At 35.8% G+C, this 15,724-nt stretch overlaps 1 protein-coding gene across 1 annotated transcript in view; it reads right to left on the minus strand.

Annotated features, from left to right (window-relative positions):
- The window catches only part of PIGK (phosphatidylinositol glycan anchor biosynthesis class K), a 62,183-nt gene that overhangs the window by 37,781 nt on the left and 8,678 nt on the right, over nt 1-15,724 (minus strand). Inside the window, 1 exon segment of the mRNA XM_065740426.1 lies at nt 11,423-11,595. Within this exon segment, the coding sequence (XP_065596498.1) occupies nt 11,423-11,595 (173 nt within the window).

The following is a 15,724-nucleotide window of genomic DNA, read 5'->3' on the forward strand; positions in this document are numbered from 1 at the left end:
GCATACTTAAAAAAAATAAATGATAAGAACCAAGTTAGCAAGGAAGTTTGTACCCTCTTTGGAACACTGATGTCGCTGCAGAGTTTGGAAACTGCAACAGAGCTGAAAATCAGAATAATTAGCATTTATACTGCTGTCCTCTTAAGCACTATCGAGAAGTACTAGCAAAATAGATGAAGGATTTACAAACTAAGAAAATTACTACATCAAAGAACTCAGTGCTAAGAATGATTCTGCATTAGTTTGGGGATGGGTTGCATTCAAATATTCATTTGCCTAAACAACAACAGTTTATCTTTTTGTCATAGATTATGGATAGGAAGATTATCCTTCATTTCAGTTTTTAAAAACACAGTTTATTTTTGTTTGATTTAGGCAGATTAGCAACATGTAAATTGCTGCTATTTCTGATTGCACCAACTTCTTGATTTGCTCCTCTCTTGTTATTTTTTTTCCACTTTGGTTTGAAAAGAAACATACCTAGAAATTATCCTTTTACTTCATAAAGACAAGTATTGATGAGAATAAACAACATTCTACAATTTCCTTCACTTCATTCCTGTAACTTTTTAATCTCAAATTTATAATTAATTGAGTTTTATTATATAAATATCCTTTTGTACAATTCCGATTACATTTAGCAAAATGTATCTAAGATGAGCACAGTAGGCACAAAATGTATTAACACAGTAATTAATTCCTGCTTCAATTTATATTACACAATATTTACTGAGGCTTCAGTTTTTTACAGTGTGCAGGTTGCACATTCATTTGGCACATTAAAAGAACCTAGGATTTCCTCAGTAGGTGGGATTTCCTTTATAATAATATCTCAGCCATAGTTTCTGTAGTTATTTCTCTTACGTTCCGCTAGATAGAGGCAACAGTCACACCGAGATTACGTCTATTCCGTAGCTGCATTTTAGAATATAATCACTTACATGTAAACGACCTTCCCCCTACCACCTCCCTTCTTTTTTCCCTAGTCTCAATATATCTTGTAAAGGACAGCTATTTTAGTCTTCATTTCACATCTAGAGGAAGAGGGAAGAAACAGCTAGAAACCAGTAAGAGATAATTATCTACAATATCTACAAATTCAACCAAGTTCCCCTTCGGTGACTTAGTATCACAAATAAATTCCATGTCAGACTGCTAATCACTATTATTCTAATACATCTTTTGCATCTATTATTACCTGCCATAAAACTCATATATGTGTACACAAATTCAACACAGTGATAATGATAATCTTTTAAGATCTGTACTGCAATTTAAAATGCTTTATATTTAGAATTACATGATTTAACAACAGTCATAATTTGGCACATAATTACCAAATGACTCGTATACTCCCTCTTGGTGTTAAAGAAATAATTATGTTTGCATAAAACCCTGATAGTCCAATGCAATAAGGATTCTGTGACTAATGGAAGCCCCCTGTTAGCAGAACATATGCCCCACCACCACAGTTTATCCCCACTCCATCACCAGACTGGAAACATGTCCCACACCATGGCCTTTCAGTAGTCAACAGTGCTACTGGAAAATTCAATAACAGTGATGGGGGAAAGTTGTTTTCAAGGTGCTTATCAGAAACGGAACAATTATACATCATTTAAAATGTAACAACCATTCATGTAATATATCGTAGTGAACACTAACCTAAGCCACCTTAGTCACATGGCATGGAAATTCTACCTTCCACAGCTAGAGCACTTCTTTCTTCTGTTCTTCCTAGATTACTTTATACAGTTGCAGATTCCTACTAAGCTAAAATTTTTCAGTAGTACCATTAGATTCAGAAACCACATAGAGATCCACTGTTCTAAGGATTTTTTTCCATTGAATCACTTTTTTTTTAATTTTTGAAAAAAAGCTTTTGTATAAAGCTTTTACTTTTAAAAAGTTACAGTACATTGTAGATTTATCCATTTTACAGACACACTATATGTTTAATGAAGACATTTATAAAAGCTCCTCAGCATCTAGTAAGATATGTCAGTTTACAATATTTTGTATTAAATTATCCATTAGTAAAAACATATCAGAGGAAAACCACACACAAAAGAAAATGAAGTAGGGCACTATTTGACAGCTAAGGAAGCAACAGAGGTTATGTCCTCTACAGCTGAGATGCAGAGCAGTTTCACTTAGTAGCTGTTCTGCTCCAATTCCCCGGATAAAATTTAGACCTACAGCAAGCAGTCTTCATTCCTATTTTATTCTAGCGGGTAGACATGGTTCAGACTCTTAAGTAACCAACAGGAAAAAAAAAAACACCAAATGCTAGTCAGTAGGGAACTATGAAGTTTAAATATTGTGTTACCATTGAATTGAGATAAACCTTTTAATAACTACTAGGTTCATTATTCTCTTTTCACAAACTGAGTCATAAACTGCTAAATACGTAGAGGTGTAGCTTTTGTCCTACAACTTCAAACAGAAAAATATTAACATTTTAGAGCAGCTGAAACATGCCTATGGCAACATGTCTCATTTGCAGGTAACACAGGACCAGAAATCAAGCACAAATACAAGCAACTTCGATTTTTATCTCATCCTAATTATTTAATACAATTACAGTACAACATACAGTATCCCACCTGTAAAATTTAAACAGCTACCGTAGAGTTACAGGAAAAACATACCCTTATCTGCCTCTTTCACACAGTTTGCACTTAAATGATGTTCCCTATTGCATTGAAAATCTGTCCACTTATATCCTTCAGAGCACTGTGCTGTGCAAAAGAAATTTAGATGTATAATCTGCAAGGCAGATTTTTCCCTAGTTTTGGAAAGCTTTTTCCAGCTAAACCATAGCCCTGGACTGTAGTTCCAGGAAGTCAGCCATGGGGAAAAGATTGGCATGACACAACTGTGCTCACCCTCCTGTCCTCTTAAGAGCCCATATGGGCTCTGCACAAACTGCAAATCAAGGAGTGGAAGCCAGCAGGATGCCTTTGGCTGCTCTGGGTAGCCAAGCCAGTGACTCCTAGCCACGGACTGGCTCTGCCCTCTCCATGATACAATGCCCTCTGTGGGGAGCACAGAGACCATCTGCTCACTCTTTGCAGATAATCTCCTTCCCCGCGAGGGCAGCAGCTCTGCTGTGCCAGTGGAGTATAAACTGAACAGACTAACTTACTATCTGGGACTAGCTGGACCATGGAAAACATGCATTTTAGTTGTTTATTCTGATAGCCAAATTGGCTATTCCAAGCAGAATAAACAAGCCCAGCTTTGGCTTAAGAACATGCAATGTCCCATACCAGTAAATACACTTTCAGTAGTGGTTAACTTGATGGGGCTATTCAGATTCCTAATTAATGAAACATAGGGATCTCCAGAGGCAACTCCTAAGTCCAACCCATTGATAAAGCAACTCTCATAGAGTAGGTTGTACAGGAAAGCATCCAGGCAGCTTTTGAGTATCTTCAGAAAAGAAGATGCCACAACCCCTCTGGAGAGCCTATTCCAGCACTTTGGAACCCTCAAAGTAAAGTTTTTATTCGTGTATTCGTATTTTATTCATAGGACTTCCTATGTTCCAGTTTGTGCCTGTTTTTGTGTGCCACTGAAACATGCCTGGCCCCAACCACTTGACACCCATCCTTTAGATATTTATAAGCACTGTTAAGTTCCCTTCTCAATCTTTTCCAGTCTCAATAGTCCCATGACTCTCAGCCCTTCCTCATATGAGGCCCCTCATCATCTTTGTGGCCCTGTTGAATGCAATGTTAAATATGAACTTAAACTTTTTGCAGAATAAGAGGTAGCTCACTTCCACAAAGTACCCTTCTGCACACCTTTTGAAACTGCGTGAATCCAAACATTTGTCATCCACCATCTGTCACTGGAAAACCAATAATCTAGTTCATCAGCATTTAAAAAATATATATTAAAATGATAAACACCAGGGTGTAAACATACACTTGCTCAAGTTAAAGATTATAATCTTCTGAAGATGACTCTTACAGATTAACAAAAAAATTTTTGTTATCCTTCAGAGTGTCTGAAAATGTATCAACAAAGAATCAATATTATTCCATCTTTTCTTCTGTATCTGGTCCCTGCAGGATTGATTTTTTGTACCCTTCACGTAGCAATATATGAGAAATTACATGGAAAATATTACTATAAAATTGAAAATCTGCCAACGGGTGTCAGGGGGATGGTGCAACACTGTTAAGTGTTTTGATTTCTAATCAAGCATTCTCTCAATATTGGAACAAATTTCTATGCCAGCTAGACTTCAGCACCATTTTTTTTTAACCAGTAGGAATAGAAACTTAAAATAGCTATCATGTAATTCAAAGAGCTTATGCTAAAGTGCCTGTGAATATCAATGCTCAGCATTTATTCCTCCCTTCATCACAGTAAAGGAAAATCCAGTCTCCACTGTGTTCCTGTCCTCTCTTGGAAACTACTGGAATGAAGTGCACAGTCTGAATACTCAGGGGGCAGGAAGGAGACACCCTGCCCCTCTGTTTGTTCCCAAATTCTCATTCCTGACAGTTACCAAAATACTATTTAGGTCACACTGCATTCTCACTAATTCCCCATCATATTTGTGGAGTGAAAGTGGAATTCCCCAAATAATGTAGGTCAGTTCAATTTATATTTTTGGAAGTCCAATGATATCTATTCCTATGTTCACAAGAAACAGTTTGATTTTGCAAAAACCTAGTAATTTCAGTTTGCAAAATATGTTAGTTCTGTTTATGACAAAGTAATATATTGCCTTCAATTGTACTAATTCTGATACTGTAATACAAAATAGGAACATGACTGTAAACAAATATACACAGTAGGATCTTCCAGCTCACTGTATGAAAGAGAAATCCTGCCTGTCTTTATGTTCCAAACTGGCCCTGACCTATAAACAGATGAGTAAAGGGTTTTCATGCTCTTCAGTTCTTTTTCAATATTATGTGAAGTTGTGTCTAATCTAGTCTTGCCATTTTAATGGTACCTGGCACAATGAAGATGGGCATCACCACTCTATGAAAGCTGAATATCCACAATTACTACTTATATTCTCTTACAGTCACAGCAACATCTGAACTGTAACTGGAGCCCACTGAAGTGAGTTAGCTAGGATCCAAAAGAAATACTACACCAATCCTGAAAGAGCAATTGCTCCAACTCCCTTTGTATCCCACATTCTTCCTCCCATATACTTTTTTTAAGGGCATGCAAAACCCTTTATTGTGTTTCATTACTTTTTGTTCATTGTTCCTGGTGTTTACCAGTACCTATCCTTCATGCAATTATAGTCTACTGCCTTTGACAAAAAAAAAAAAAAAAAAAAAAGCTGAACAAATTCTATTTTGCAGTAAGTTCTTCAGTTATAGCTTTTTTTTTTCCTGTAAGATCAATCTTGCCACACAGTTAATATTCTGCTGTCCAAGAGATAGCATACAATAATCTTAACAGCAGCTTGAGAACTTTGGTAGACATATTCAGCATCTGTTATTCCTCCTCCCACACTTCATATAGATTTCTGATACCCCTCACCAAGCATATAAAACAGTACCACTTTGTAAACTAATATTAAATGGTTCTCAGCAGGCCATCTTGTAAACCTACTTCTTATATGATCAGATTTCCTTTTGTAATCACCTCTAGTTTTCTTTCCATCCTTTGATGCAATTGTGGCTTCCCTTCTCCCTCCTTGCCTGAAATCGCCAGTTGTCTATTCAAACAGCTAAGTGGACTGAACAGAGATGTCTAGCAATAACCTAATACTTCTTAGGATTTCAGCTCTTCTCCTCCTCCCACAACATACATTTATACTTTTCTTTCTTTCTTATTTTCACTGTCGAACTAAAGCCCCTAGAAAGCTCACTGTGAAGTGTAACTTCTTAGAGCGTAATAGAGTCTCCAGAAATAAGCAGTGCAGAGAAACTTCTTACTATCAAACAGATCATCTTGCAGCTTACTGAAATCAATAATGGGACTTCAAGGACTTAAGTAAGAAATTTAACAGCCCTATGGCAAGAACTTTAGTCCACCAAACACTCGATTTGAGAAAAGTATCTCCTATTGGAAGGGCTGGGAATTGCAGATAGAGATCGTTTTACGGTCTTTTAGCCATCAGTTATATAAATGTGTTGTGAAGGCAAAATGCCCCTTCCTCCCCCACAGCTTTGGACAAGATATAAATTTTCAGTGGCAGAAATCTCTGGCCATCTGGAAGGTAATCCCTCAGGCACTCAAAAAACAAGTGTAAGCTTTTTCACAACATCAAAACAGAGAAAGACTAAGAGCTCGTGCATATGCTTTAATACCATATGAAAAAAATAGCAATGTTATTTGAGCCCTGGAGACTTAATTGTCATGTGCCCAGATTCATTTCTAGGGCATAAAGAATGCTAACATATGCTTGGTCACTAAATTCCAAAGACATAATAGTCCCATAATAATTGTTTCAAGCTGCCTCATTGCTTTCCCCCCCCCCATTTTTTCTACTCCCTTGAAATTTTCTTTAGAAATCACAAAAAAGTACACAAACAGTACACCTAAGAAAGATCAACAGCTGCTCTGGTATTTTTTTACACGAAGATGATGATGATAATAATAACAATAACTACTACTATAATTTTATTGAAATTACAATGCTGTATCAAAGCCCTCAAAAAACACATACATGGAAATACTTTCTTGTCAGATACAGGACAAACATTAGAGTTGACTGCATGGTATTCCTGAATGGCAAAACATAGAAGACAACTACAGAAGTACTTCCTAGAATAGACATTAATTTGGATTTTGTGAGTGGGTAGCAAAGCAAGAAAATCAAATCATGATCTCCATATGAAGAGCACTAGAAAGTCTGAAGAGTACTTCAGGGGACTAGAATTAGAAAGCAGCCCACTCAACTGTAAAAATAATAGCAGGTAAAGATCACACAAGGGAGAAAATGAGAAGAAATATTGAGGGGAAAAAAACAAGAATGTTACATAAAAAGATGCAAAAAGGAGTAGATAAACAATAAAAAAAATCTAGACTGAAGATCCTGTGATTCCAAGATATTCTCAGCTATTCAGATTGTTAAAATCTGCTAAATTTACTGAAGGACTCCTTCTAAATCTGTCATGCAACAAATTTTGTCATTACCTGACTAGTACCTGGAACTATTATAACACAAGTCAATTTGCAGATGAAAGTCAATGGATGAAGAACAAGTTGGAAGTTAACAGAAAGATTGCCATTGACTTTTATGTACTTTAGATGAGACTAAATTGACCTCTCTGGGGCATTCCACCTCCACTGTCCAAGCTTTCTTTTTTGTGTGTGTGTCAATGCCTGTCTGTACTGTACATACATAGGTTTGAGCAGAGTCGTATTCAACTGAAAAAGCACTAAGTGACTACAGCACAGCATAGTATTAAACCTTTGTCACAGGAGAAATACAGAATGTCCTATAAACTCCACTAAAGGAAGAAAACATCCAAGATCAAACAAAACTTGAGTCAAGCTACTATTTTGCAAATGAGTACTATATTTTAAATGAGTAAAAAAATCTGTTACTCAACTCTGGTTTTCATTGCTAAACAGGGAGCATAATAACCAAGCATAATATTTTTGTGTATTTAAGGTTTTCCCAACACAATTTACAGCTAGCAGTTCCTTTTGATATTGGCAGTCATCTTTATTTACTTTATAGCCATGTTACAGAAGTGAAAATGTATCCTACCAAGTAATACACTATGGAGGTTGCCATTCTGTCAACTGCTCCTCTGCTGCCATCTGTTGCACAGCAACAAAATGTAATGGGATAAAGGTGGGAAGGTTCAACCTCTACTGCCATACTACCAATATCTACCTCTGATGTCACAGGCCAAAATAATCAAATAGGAAGCATTATTTCTGGAAGTAATAATAATTCAACTCCTCCTTCCTCTCTTCATCTAATTTCATCCTAAAGCTGATCAAATAAAGGGGAAAAAAAAAATCCAACCCAAAGCCAGCACCACCCCAGCAAGGCCTGGCTGCCATAGTGCTGCTGCCACCTCCCGGTGCCCACCCACCTCCATGAGCAGCTGATCAAAAATTAATGGTGATCTCTAAACAGAGTTTCTGCTATTTTAGGAAAAATCCACTCCACTAAGCAGCATCTACTAGCCAAAACAAATTACCTATTTTTTCACAAATTGGATCCCTTTGTATTCAGGAATACACAACAGCAGATTTGCCTATCAAGCACGTAAAACTGAAAATAACCAGTAGAAAAGAACAGGAAACAGAAATAAAAAGTTGCTATCAAAAAAAAGACAGAGACAGCATTAGTAGTAGCGTACTGCAAATAAACCAATTACTCACAATTATTCTCTATCACACAAGCACTCTTCCTAAGTCAAGTGGCCAACCTCTTTAGTTTTAGAATGGCCCCAATAGTAGAGCACAATTCAGCTCAGCACAGTTAATAAATCTGAAGTCCAAACCTCAAAAGCAATGAAAGTAGGATGGTTTTATATGATATTGTCTTTAATTCAACTTTTACTACTCTCTAGGGAAACATTAATCCCTAATTTTTCCCAGCATTTTCTCTGCTATTTTCTCTTCTTTTTCATGACAGGAGCAGCACAGGAGAAAGTGATCTAACAGGCTGCACAGCCACAATCCAAGGTTGAGACAGATACCCTGCACTGATCAGCAATGCTCAGACCTGTCTCCAAGACTCACGATCCTGTTCTTCACGTTCATATTATTCTCTTACAGTGATTTAGACACACACACACAGTAACAGCCCCAGGATCCATGTCATCCAGGTGTTTTGCTGAAGGTGGCAGCTACAGGCCAAGTCAGGAAGAAACCCTCTGAAGTGAACATAGCTTAGACTGAAACTACTATAAAGAAAGGAAACAAAGGGGGATTCCCTTTTTTTTTCCTTAGTTTTAGAAGTTTTATTCACAAATAGTCACCAACTACTAAACAGATAGAAAGAAAGCTTCTCCTTTTGATTATTTAGTCATTTTTTCTCTGTATGAGTTCAGCTCAAGAAAAGGGAACTCCTAAGGCCACACTGGGAATAGCAGAGCTGGTGTCAGTACCAGACACTGACACTGACCTCGCAGTGCAGGAACTGCTTGTGCTGAGCTCTCAGTGTGTTGCAATGCAAAGTAATTGCTAAAGAACTGTGTAACAGAAGAAATGGGTTCTATTGGAAAGAATTGGCAAAGTCACAGCAGTGAGCTAGTGCCTGCAAACAGCACAATTCCAAAGCACAGGCATATCTCACAGCAGCATCTTCTCTACCCATTATCTGTGCAGCCAGTGGTTTTGTTTGGTTGTTATGTTTTAAACAATATGCTTAGCTGCACATCTTGACCCTTGCAACTTAAAAAACCAAAAAAAACCAACAGATCTAGCACTGACTGCAAGCTGGGGTCCCTACTTCACTTTCTTAGTTTCGCTTCCTAACACAAACATTTTGTAGCACTCTACTGCCACCAATATGTAAGAACAGAAGAAAAAAGCTTAAAACAGAAATAAAATGATTCAAAAAAGAACGAGTGGAAGAAAACACATCAAATGTTAAAAGTAAAATAAACACTGCAAAACTTTTTTTTTTTTTTAACACAAAAGCATAACAAATACAATACAGAACAAGGAAAGGATACAAAATTCTGCACAGATGTCCTCAGAATAAAGGCTGTGCACACAGATTTACAGTGACCTATGTGACACATCCACATTTGTATTAGGGAGTATGGATTTCTGATTTCTGTATCAGACACTTCTTGGCAAATATATGTGTTCATTATAAGGCAAATTCCTAAGGAGTGCAAGTTCAGTTCTGTGTGACTTTTCTCATCTTCACAAAGGCTTTTAGAAGCACTATTAAGCACAAACAAGATTATTCAGGATTGTTTGGAAAGATTATTAAATTCTGGTCTTGGCTGATTAAGATAAAATTTCATTAAAAAATTATTGTAGCATTTGGCATTAATATAAAATAAAATGAAAATAATATCTTCACTACACATTCAAGAGAAAGGAAAAAACAAACAAACCAAATCACCAATCTTCCATCCTGACAGCAAAACATCCTAGCCCATTTCAAAAGCTGCACAGGAAAAAAAATAGTAAATAATGTATTGATAAGGACCAAGAAAGCATCCTGTACAATTCATTGTTAAGCATTCTGGTAGGCAACAAAGTAAGCTTACAAAAAGTTCACCTACTATTAGTACACTAAAAGCAAAATCCTTAACTAGAGCATTAACCAGAAGACTTCATAACAAGAAATGTATCTCACTACTAGATTTAATTGAAAAGGAGGGTGTGTATAATTTGCAACTCTGAAATAAAGAAGTCTAAAACCTGATTTTCCTTTAAATTTTCCACAAACTAGAATTGCTCATAGTGTCCTAGAAATTATTTTTTTCTTCAGAGGTAAAAGCAAATCTAGTTTCATTAAATACTGTTCTAAATAAAGCAAAAAAAAATGAGTTAATTAGTAGATGGTGAGTACTAACACACACAATGCAGTTCAAAGTACAATATGAAACTAAATTATAAAATACACTGCAATTAGTGTAAGGTAGTTTGAATTACAAGGACCAGAATTACTGTTACCTTTAAAATTAATGAAACTGATATCCACTAACAACTTACTTTACCTTAGTGATAATAAACAATAAACACATAAATTTACAAGTTGAAAAACCATTGTATCCTCAGTTACAGTAGATTATTTTTTCTTTCTTCCCTCCTAGAGGAGGGTATCATGAAACCTAAAAGATGTATCAGAAATGGAAGTACAACGCTAAATAAACTCTACAGTACAAGCACATCTTCCTTTACATGTTTCCAATAGGTGGCAACAGAATACCAAAAATACAAAGGAGTTTATAATTCCTCCTTATTCACAAAGAAACAGAATCCTTGTTAACTCTACCAACAAACTTGCACCAGCAATGTTACTCACATAAATAGTTACATCTCTGCAACTGAAATTCTCTGGACAGTTAAAGCCAAAAAGGCAGAGAATTTGCAGAACAGAAACAAAGCATTCATTAAGAAAACATAGTTTTAATGAAACAACTGATGGTTTGAACTGAGAACTTATCTGAAGAAGTAAAGTACTGTAAAAAGGAATTAACTGAAACAAAATGTTTCTGCACATTAAACTATCAAGGAAGAAAGATAATTTTAAGTTCTTTTGTTAATGATGATAGCCACACCTTGGTCTTTAGAAGTATTTACTTGCAAGATGGAATGAGGGAGTGGGAATTTTTTTAAACAACACTTTCAGCTGACAAATCTCAATTTTATCAGTAATAAGTCCAAATTGACTCTCTGATCCTTTCACAGAAAACAGCTCTTCTTTCTTTTATAGTTACAAGACAGATTTGTTTCTGCTGAACAAAGCTAAATAATATACTAAATATAATAAATAATAACTACTCACTCGCTTTCAAAGCCAGTTAAATTATGGTCCAAAGAAATAGTCTCTGTTGTAATTTCCACTTTTCTTACACTCCCAAAGAAGTCTGTTATCAGAACATTTTGAGGGTCTCGCTGGAAGAGATCAGTTCGATGCCCAGGAGTGGAAACACACAAACTTTTTGGACAGACCTGAAACTGGAAACAAATATGGAATGTCATGCCATATCCTTCATCAATTGACAGTTTCTACAGGTACTTTTCAAAATGAAATCATTATAAAAGTAAGACAAATACCATACATAACTCACGTTTATTTTGGTACAAGCTCCACAGCCAAAAAAATATGACTGAACTAAAACATTAAAAAGAGTAAACAAAAAGCCTTAATCCTCAACACCAATATGAGTTCTATGAAAGTCAACCATCAACTACAATTGATTAATTAAACGTGAGAATGCATTTCTGAATACAGAAGCAACAATACTGCTATACCTTCCCCAAAAGCAGAAGTTGGTATAAATTCTTCATGTGTACCAAAGGGAGGCAGGCATGATTCACAGGCCATGACAAGTAGCTCACTGTGAAGGCCTTCATGCTGAATCTAAATTCTTACCAGAAAAAAAAATCCTTATCCTTATTTCTGGCTTACAGTCCGTGAATTAATGTTGAATGAGGATCTTAAAATATCAAAGCTGTACTATGCACATTAAGTTCACAGAGACACACCTGTAACATCTACAAATCAGCTATCTACTTAACTATTAATTTTATATACATATCAGTTGCACTACCTCCAGCACAAATTCCAACAGTGGGAAGGCAAAACCAGCACTAACAAATTAAACTAGTTTAAATGGACTCACTTTCTGCAAATATATCTTTACACCAAATAAAGTAGACACAACAACGACAGACTAGCTATAACATTTAAAATATCTGAAATATCTGACAAAGTAGTATGCCTATTAAGTAGTAAAACTGTTTGAAATCTAGAAATTATTCAAGGCAAAACCAATAGATTATGGATGAAAAATTTTGGATTTGGGGATTTTTGCACAGGTTCTACCCCACTGCCCACAGAAGCCTCTAGCATTTTCCATCCAGACAGATTCCTTATTCCAGGGGATCTGCTAGAACACAGAATTTGTAGTTTATTTAGTAACATTACACAACTTGAAATTATGTAGCCATGAAAGGCAATCAGGGCCTCATGTTCTGGACTCTGACCTGGGAGAGCTGAGTTTGTTACTCAGTCCACAGAAAGCATTTCACTACCAAATGCACAACCTCACCAAACAAAGCCATAGCAAACAATTCTGTGAGATATAGGTAATAGGTCTACAGTGCCTTGAGCAGTTTCTTGACCAAACGTTGCTGCCCACTGTACTGCCTCATGGACAGCCTGCAGACTAGGTGATAACACTACAGGTTACATGAGTCCTTGTGTGTTCCTGCAACAAAGAACATTTAACAGAGCACATTTCAAGCACAGGACTACCAAGGATGCTCATCTTTCTAAAATGACATTTTCCAAGTGATTCTCACAAACAGGTCCATTAATCACATCATGTGGAGATCATGTGATTAATACAGAAATACAGAATTTGTTAACAGAGAAAGAACTGAAAACAAAATATCCCAAGATCCTAATTTATTCAACATGTATTATAACTAATTTAATTTAAAGAAAGATTAAAAAGAAAGTGTATATGTGTTAATATATTTAACATTAACACAAAGGAGAAAACTAATGGCTCTCACATTACTAATACTGAAGATCACTGAAAAAAGGTGAAAATATCTGACTGATCAGAAATAATGTGTTTAGATAAACTTTTTGATAGGAAAAGGAAACTAACATCTTATAATAAAAGATGGAAAAAATAGTTACAATAGATCACATATCATTGCAAAAATATCAGTCAGTAAGTAAGCAGAGGAACAGATTAAAGATCAATTAGCATGGCACAGTCAGCAAAGCCTAGTAGCTCTGACTCAATAACTCTGCCATAACTATTCCCATTTTGGGTTAATTTTCTACTCCAGGCTGCTTTGGGCTAGGATGATATAATTGGTCATATGAAGTGTAATGCAGAGGTCTCTCTTCTAAAGTCTTAGAATACATGTTCCAAAACAACTGCATCAGCCCTGAAACCATGAAACAGATACCACATTCGACTGTTCTTAATCTGTCCCACAACAGTTTACTATCATGGGACTATTTTGAGACAAATTTGGAACAAAAATATGCAATGGCACTGAAAAATAGAGGATTTCAGTATTAACAATCCAACTACCCAGTACATGTGTGAAAAAGGGCTGCAAAGCAATGACACCCCAGCAGACTAGCACTTTAATAACTAAGGTCTTCAAAGGAGAAAAAGCAAAACAAGAAACTGGCTAAATGAAATACATTTCTTAATACACTGATGTTTCTAAACTGTTTAATTAAGATGCTAATTAAATAAAGCTGTCTGATTTCCACAAATGGAAACTTCTTTACCTTAAAATTTTCTTGCCAAATTTTGTAGTTATTTCATATCAAATTAGGCCTCATCTAGAATGTATTTGTGTCTGAAAGTTTGAATGTGTGACACGTTAGTTTTTACTTTTTTTGGAATTGCAATCAAACTGAAAATCAGTCATTTGCACAGCTTTTTGCTACCCCCTTAGCAACACAGATGGAGCAGGTGGGAAGTAGGTGGAGGAAAGATGCCTCATTCTTCACAGGAATGCAATATCCAAACATTAGGTGGATGTGAAGTGAAGCTTTTTAAAAAGCGGCTGCAGAAAATTGCATAGGTGATGTGATGGGTGCCATGTAACAAATACAGAGCATTTCTGAAAGAGTAGACATCAGACACAGAAGACTGGTCAACAAGTACACATTAGCTGTGAGTGAACTAGTTACTGAGCCACTTAATATACTACCCAGATTATGCAAGTGTGAATTTTAAAAATCAGGCTTGCATAAAGTATTAGCTCTTTGTTCTTAATCCAGAACAATACTAACAGTGTATTCCAGTGCCAAACTATTATCTGTATGTGTCCTATAGCACCACTGCTGAAATACATGCATATCATGATTCAGTACTTTTTGAAACCAAATCATATAATTGGTTCCATTCTCTCCCCTTCCCAGAGCAGCATTAAACAGATTCATGCTGTGATGTCATACACTGATAAATTATCTTACATCGTGTAAGTTTCCACAGGTATTCCTAATAATTTGGCATACAAGGTAAAACAAAAATGCAAAGCAGAATGTTCAAATATATTCTCCAAAAAGCCCAAAATGTAAGCTACTTGACCAGCAAAAACATTTTCTATGTTGTTGACATATGTGAATTAATCTATTTATTTATTTATTTTAATGTCAATTCATTTTCTAGTTTACAAAACTAGAATGTTGTTTGAATGAACAGGGTAGAAGCAGATGTGCTGTCAATAAAAGACTAGCATATTAGTCTTTAAAAAGATTAATACTGAAGTTTTTTGTATCTCATGACCAGACAGGTATTAAATTACAAGGCAATTTCACTGTCACTGCAGTAAAGGAATCCTGAATCTTAGTCATTGAATCAATTCTATGTCAACATAAAATCTGTTAAGTGGGGGCTGTTTAGACTGAATTCTACTGCAGATCTGACAGTCAGGCTAGGACAAGCCTGTGTAGACAAAGGAGTGGCTGCTCCATTGATGTGAATGAATCAAACACCATGTGCTCAGTCAGTGGTGCTCCTAGATCATTGATACAGCACATCAGGATTTACAACTAGAAGGCACCACAGCATAGCTCATCACTTAGAACAGACATGAAGGGTTAATTCAGTAAACAAAAGATGGCTAATCTTTATGCCATTTTATCAGTGTATGTATCTAATTGTTATAAGGGCATTTGCATACATTTTAATCTTAGATTACCTGGTTGTTGTTTTTTTACCCTGCTTCATAACTGAAAGCTTCATTTAATATTCACCTGAGATACAATAAACTCCAAACACAAATAGATTTAGACATGTCTTGCTCTGGAAACTAAACAGAAACTAATCAGCCTCCATAGCCATGTGTGCATTTGTAAGTGCACAGACAGAATTCTGTTTAATCAACTTCGTAAAATATTTACAATTCTTGCCTTTCCATATCTGCAAAGTGTCTGCTATCTATTAAGTTGATTTTACATACTTCAGAAGTTTCCAACTATCACTTCTTATGCACAAATATTTCATTTTATTTAAATATTTAATGAATTGTGTTTATTTTTCAATGATTTTTTTCTTAAATGGCTTGTTTTAGTTAATATTTTTCTGTAGCCAACAAGCCA

Source organism: Cyrtonyx montezumae, unplaced genomic scaffold, assembly GCF_038088225.1.
Source record: "Cyrtonyx montezumae isolate F1298 unplaced genomic scaffold, pur_monq_1.0 scaffold_1, whole genome shotgun sequence".
NCBI lineage: Eukaryota > Metazoa > Chordata > Aves > Galliformes > Odontophoridae > Cyrtonyx > Cyrtonyx montezumae.